Below are 6602 nucleotides of genomic sequence, written 5' to 3'. Positions count from 1 at the left end.
AAGAAGATATACCTCTGCCTCTTCAAAATCATCAGCATACAAACAAATGATCTTCGATAAGGGCCCAAAAAATATCAAATGGGAAGCGGATATATTCAGTTTATGAGGCTTTAAATCTTTATGGGAGTGGACAGCCTCGTCTTTCTCCATTCGAGTGACTGCTGAGTGTGAACCACTGGCCATGTTGTCCATGCACCACTTCCCTGACAGTGCTGCTGCTTCTCCTCGTCCGTGTTCAGTCCAGTTCTCTATCCTGTCTTCCAAGACTCAGAGTTCCAGGATTATCACCTTTGTCTGTGTCAGTACATCCCTGTTGTACAGGGTCTGTGAAGCATATCTGCCAGTGTGCTATCTTGCCAGAAGTTGACAATAATTTTTATTTCAGACATCCTGATAAGTGTGTAATGATACCTTATTTTGACGTTAATTTACATTTCTCAGATGATAGATAGTTTTGGATATTTTTCCAGATGGGCTTTTTCTTTTCTTTCTTTTTTCCATCTGTATGTCTTCTTTTGCAGAGAAAATATGAGGCTTCCTACTCCTGTAAAGATTTACAGTCTCAGAACAACATAGGGGAATTCCACTCTGTCTTGTAGTGTTACTATGAGTCCAGCATGATTGATGGCAGTGAGTTTGGGTTCTATTTTCGTTTTGGGGGGGTGGGTATATCTTCTTTAGTGAACAGTTATTCATGTCTTTCGTTCATCTTCTAACCAAACTCATTGCCATCTAGTTGATGATGACTCATAGTGACCCTATAAAGGAGAGTAGAATTGCCCCTGTGTGTGTTTCTGAGACTGTAACTCTTTTTGGGAGTAAAAAGCACCATCTTTCTCAGGGCGTGCAACTTGTGGTTTTGAACTTCAGACTTTGTAGTTAGCAGCCCAATGAGTAACCATTATGCCACCAGAGTTTTTCCAAAGCTTGAAATCAGTGAATTTATCTTTCATAAATTAGTTCATGAACTATATGTCAGAAACTGAAAATGTGCTGTATGTATTAACATTTTTCAGTTGAATCTTTATATATTTTACAGGATTATTGTGGTTGAGTGAAAAATAAGAAACTAAAGCCACACATCCGCCTGTGTAGTTCTTGCCAGTTTACAAAGTCCTTGCAACCCCTTTCACTTCATAAAGGGTTATTTTCTTTCTTTTTTTTTCAAGTCCCTAAGTCTGATATTAGCCCATATGTCTGATACCAATCTATAAAGTCCTCTTCAGACTAACGAAATACATGTGATGACACCGAATGCAGGAAGATCACAGGCTAGTGGATGCAAAGTCTTGTGGATCCAGTGGTGGTAGAGGCATCTCAGCACTGGCCAGGGTCTCCACATGATTCCTTCAGCTTCCAGGGCATGAGCTCTATCAGGGTAGCACAATGTGTCTTGTCAGTAGAGCATCTCCAAGGGAGTGAGCCGAGCCATAAAGGGTTATTTTCAAAGGCTTTTTGAGATGGATAATTTGGCCTCATATTCTTATTCCCATCTTGCTGTTTTCTGCTTTCAAGTCAGCCCCTAATCCTAGTGATCCTATACCCAATGGGATCACACTTTTTATGATCCTAGATATCAATGGTTGATTTTTTTGAAGTAGATCGCTATGCCTACTTTGTAGCCTATCTTTCTCTGGGTCTCAGCAGAAACGTGTGTGGCATCAGAGCAAATACAAGCTACGAATGACAGTCAGGTAGTGGTGGTGCATGAGGAACATTAGCAAGGAATTGAATCCAGATCTCTCACACGGAAGATGGGAGGTTTACCTGGACCACAAGTCACTGCCCAAACCCTAAACCAAACTCACTGCCGTGGAGTCGATGCTAACTCATAGCAACCCTATGCTATAGGACTCCCCTGTGAGTGTCTGAGACCATAACTGTCTATGGAAGTAGTACCCTGTCTTTCTCCTGTGGAGCGACTGGTGGATTCAAACTGCAGACCTTGAGTCTCACAGCCCAACTTGTAACCACTGTGCAGCCAGGGCTCTGGTAACTGAGCCCTAGATAATTTAAGTGACTTCCTCTAACTTGCAGAACAAGCAAGCAGAAGACAGGAGTTCGCATCACCCAATTCAGTCATTTTTCTCACTCCACATTTTATAGCATTATGGCTTCAGTGAGCATGTTCCAAAAATTGACATTTGCCAGTATAGCTTTTAATCTGTAAAAAACAATGATAACCTATTAGTTAACTGAAATAATTGTGAGTTTTTATTCTTATTAAGTAGGGTTAATTGAGGTAGTAGATTTGAAAACAAAAAAAGTTTCACTACCAAGTACTCTATGTTCAAATGGTAGTTATTACTGAATGCTCGGCGAGGTCACAGAACTCTATCAGGCAGCTGTGTGTGCTTGTAGATTCCTATTCATGGGAAATGTGTCGGTTTGCATCACAGTATATTATCTATTTTTCTTTTTAGTGCCCACATGGCCAAATGATATACTAATAAGAATCAAACATATTTGAGAGGGTGGTGAGACATGATGATTTCCATAAAGTTTTTTTAGTAGCTATTTTTCAACAGATGGACAGCTTACATTTGGCCATGTCTCTGTGACAGTGTGATAATTGAAGCTTCCACAGATGGCACACGGGTACTGGGAACCACACCCTCCCAATATTAATTCTTGTAAAAATGACTGTCAAGGTGCCAGAGAAATGATAAGTCTATACTCCCAACCCCTGAGCCAGTAGTCTTATCATTATAATTTGGACAATTTGGAAGTTTCTGCTTCTGAGACTTGAGTTTATTTTGTAAATGAGTGCACATGTCTGCATTGGAGTTGGAGATTATGGAGAACACTGTTGTCAGAGATTCAACATGGATATAGCTTTTGATTGTTTATAGATCCGCATAGCTCTCTCTTTCTAAATCTCTCTACTGAAATGTCATGCATAGGAAAGGCAAGTCTCCATAGGACTGTGCTATCAGAAAAGGATATGTTCTCTCTGTAAAGTACTGATTTCAAACGGGGGAAAGCAAACGAGAAACCCTCCTCCAAATCCATCACATTTAGAATGTTCAGACACGTGCATCCTTAGGATATTGGCACCTTTGAAGTTGTGCCAGTTTTGTGGACTACCTTGCCCCATTTCTAGGAGCAGGAAGTGAGGAAGCTGACAGTGTGTGAGATATTGAGATGGTCCTTCTATCCATCATCTCCTTGGTGATGGATTATAAATTCTAGCCTCTGTGCCTGTGGCTGGAATCCCATTTTGGAGGAGGTTCTGCAAGGGGAATGGTCAGGATTAAGGTGGAATCTGGTCTGGAGTCTTCACTGTATTAGAAGCAGATCCTTTCCTTGAGGGTATGGGCGGCTGAAGAGGAAGCCACACCTCCATGAAGGCCTTCTCTTTTGTGACCTCTGCCTCCTGAGTGGGCTTTTGTCCAAGCTGCAGACCTGCTTTGACTCTAGGACAGTTTTGGCTCTGGCTCTGGACTCTGAAGTTGGCTGACCTCTGCCTGACTTCTGGTTTGGGGGACCTGAGTTTCACCAGCATCCTTAGCCTTATGAGTGAGGAGGATCCTCAAGGAAAACAGCTGAACTTTGGATTTGGGGCATAGAAGCACCTTCAACCAGGTGAACCATTGCTTTAAAGCTTCAGGACTTCTGCGAGTTGTTATAGTGAATTTCAGAATCCAGGGACAAGAGGGAGCAAAGGGGAGAAGTGCTGGTATTCCCTTAATGTAGGGGAAAATGGAGCCAAATAACAGCTTGGGAAAATTTGACATTTGGGCCATCTTTAATGTCCACCTTCTTGGGACTACTCTGTTATTCTTCTAAAAGAAATTATTACCACAGACATTCAGGGAACTGGTACAAATCTGTGGGGGCATTTGTGGTTGTTTTAGTTACAAGGACATGCTGAAATGTACAGCGCAGTTCTGAACAAGCACGAAATGCCCCTAGCCCATATTATGGCTGAATATCTGGCTACATATTCATCTGAACACAGGACCTCTTGCTATTAGAATGGCAGACTGTGTTTTGTAAGATACTTTCATATAGTTTAGATTTTCATAGTGTATTAACATCCACCATTCCTCTATAATTTCAATTTATTGTGCTGCTGTATGGATGATTTCTGGTTTTCTCCTGTATCCTGACTTTTCTTGTGTATTAGAGCTTAAATTCCGAGCACCCCATTTGCAGAAAGCTATGGTTGACAGTAAAAGTCCCAATCCACTGGCAGAGTCCCTCCATAGATCTTAATCCTCCATTGAATTCCTTCTGATCATTTTCCAGTAAAGTGAGTCATCTTGCCCTCAGGCCGACTACATTGGACAATGGATTACCTCTCCAACCTGCCCAGGATGGGTTTGCCTGGGTGTATCCTTAATGGAGATCACTCTGAGTGTCTTAGTCATGAGGCATGCCTTATGAATCATGCCCCTGACTGCCTTGGTTGGAAAGCCCTGGGCACTCTTGTAAGCATTTCTGTGTACTATAAATACATGTGCCACAATCACTGTTTCATTCCTGCATCTGCAGGTCTACCTAGAACCATGTTATATTGACCTGCTGCCAAGCATGCTTTTCGCGACAGGTTCCTTTGCCCTCCCGAGTCCTTTTTAAAGCTCTGTATCTCAACCAACGCTGGGACACCATTATGACCTCGTGCTAATGGTCTCCCTTATTCAGATGATGCCTTTTTGTCTTTGTCCCATTTAAGACTTAAAAAAAGGTTCTCCTTAAATTATATTTGTGATTTGGGGTCTATTTTGTACCCTAAAACACATGCTAAATAAATGCAACATGTAGATATTTTATAATGCCACTTAATATAGTCATACCCTGAACATTTGCATAATAAAGCATATTATTATAAATTTACTTTGATTTCTTCTTTCTGTTACAAATATGGTATATTTATGTGTCAGAAATTTCTGAATTTAAAGAGAATTATAAATTTCTTGTTGTAACAAAGGGGTGCTGGCATTGCTCAGGATGAGAAATGCTGTTAGAGAAAAGTAAGCCATAACAGGTGATTCTGTTTCCACCTGTGCCACCTTGCCCAAACATAATCCAGTGTTGGAATCCTTCAAGGGGAGGGTGACGTTCTGAGTCCACATCACTAATAAGGCACGCAATCTTAGTAAATACGATACCAACCACTGTGCTTCCCTGGGGCGTTCACATTTGGTGGCACAGTAGTTACAAGTTGGGCTGCCGGCAGCTGCTTTACAGGAGAATGACAGGGTTTTCGACTCCCATAAAGAGTTACAGTCTTGGAAACCCACAAGGGTGATTCTACCATGTCCTATTGGGTCACTATGAATCACCATTGAGTTTTGGTTTTAAATCGCTTCTGACAAGTTTTATCCATTGGATCTTTTTTGTGTCTGTCATTGCAGATGGCGCTGAGTGATTGCTTTAGTGTGACCTATCCTGGCAAGCCCAAACTGGGGGACTTGATCGAGGTGTTTCGTCCTGGCTATCAGCACTGGGCACTGTACTTGGGTGATGGCTACGTTATCAACCTCGCACCTGTAGGTAAGGCTTGTGTCCAGTGTCTCCTGGGAGCGTTGTAGTTCCCTTATCATAAGAGGAAATTGTGAACAAAACCACTACCAAAAATGTAGAAAGTAGGTAAGTCCAGCTGATCTAAATTTAGGGAAGGACTTTCTGCATCCAAAGTCGTCTGTTTCAGTTCATTCCGCATGTGGCTGTCGATTACCTGTTAGGTGTTACCCAATAGATTATGACCCATACCCACCCAATGTCACAGAGAAGAATTGCCCCATGGGCTTCTAGATCGTGTACATGTTTTTATGACTGTTTAAATTTAATATGACAAAGAGTCCTTGTGGCTTAGGGAGCAGTGAGCTGCTCAAGGTCAGCAGTTCAAATCCACCAGCTTCCTGGCAGAACAATGTGGCTTTCTACTCCTGTCAACACTTGGTCTTGGAAACCCACAAGAACTGTAACCTAACCAAAATGGGAACAATTACAAATCAATTACCTGAAGACTCATTACTTCTAAGTCAAAAGAATCAAAGTAGGATTAACTTAAGTAAAGGGGAAAAGACATTGTTTCACTGAGGGAAACTACAGAAAAGGTAGAGGTGGTGCTGACCTCGGGGATACGGATCTAGGGGTTTGAACACTGTCACCTATCTGCTCCCCCCACCCATCCATATGTTCTCTTTATCCTCAGGCTATGTGTCTCTGAGAAACTAAATTGATTGCTGTAAGAGTCTTAGGTGCTCATTCTTATATCCTTGGCACCCAACTAGAGAGAAAGCTGTTAGAAATGACTCTACTTGGTCCGATATGGGTCACATACCAGTCACTGGAATGCCACTGTGCCTAGGAGAACGGTCTACTAGGATTCACGTGGGGAGAAACAGGCAGCAGTTGAGTGGGGTGTTGTATAATAGACAAAAACATTTGAAATCATATTTCTGAAATAGGTTTTATATATTTTACTAGGAAACCCCATATTTAACAATTCAGTATATAATTTGATATTCAGCTTGCAATATATATATATATACACACACACACACACACATACATACATATGTACTACAAGAGTCCTTCTAAATGGTTATGAAAAAGAACCCATCATCTTTTAATTCAGTTCTTCCATGAAC

General features: G+C 41.5%; 1 protein-coding gene across 3 annotated transcripts in view; it reads left to right on the top strand.

Annotated features, from left to right (window-relative positions):
• Positions 1 to 6602, top strand: part of PLAAT1 (phospholipase A and acyltransferase 1) — a 31353-nt gene that overhangs the window by 16777 nt on the left and 7974 nt on the right. For all 3 annotated transcript variants that reach the window (XM_004712347.4, XM_045287559.1, XM_045287558.1), the window contains exon 2: positions 5361 to 5499. In XM_004712347.4, the coding sequence (XP_004712404.1) occupies positions 5361 to 5499 (139 nt within the window). The remainder of the gene's footprint in view (positions 1 to 5360; positions 5500 to 6602) is intronic.

The sequence above is a fragment of the Echinops telfairi genome, unplaced genomic scaffold, assembly GCF_000313985.2.
Source record: "Echinops telfairi isolate 266 unplaced genomic scaffold, ASM31398v2 ScPeMD7_17;HRSCAF=63, whole genome shotgun sequence".
NCBI lineage: Eukaryota > Metazoa > Chordata > Mammalia > Afrosoricida > Tenrecidae > Echinops > Echinops telfairi.
Note: the sequence above shows the minus strand (reverse complement) of the source record. Positions and strands in the feature narration are given on the sequence as shown.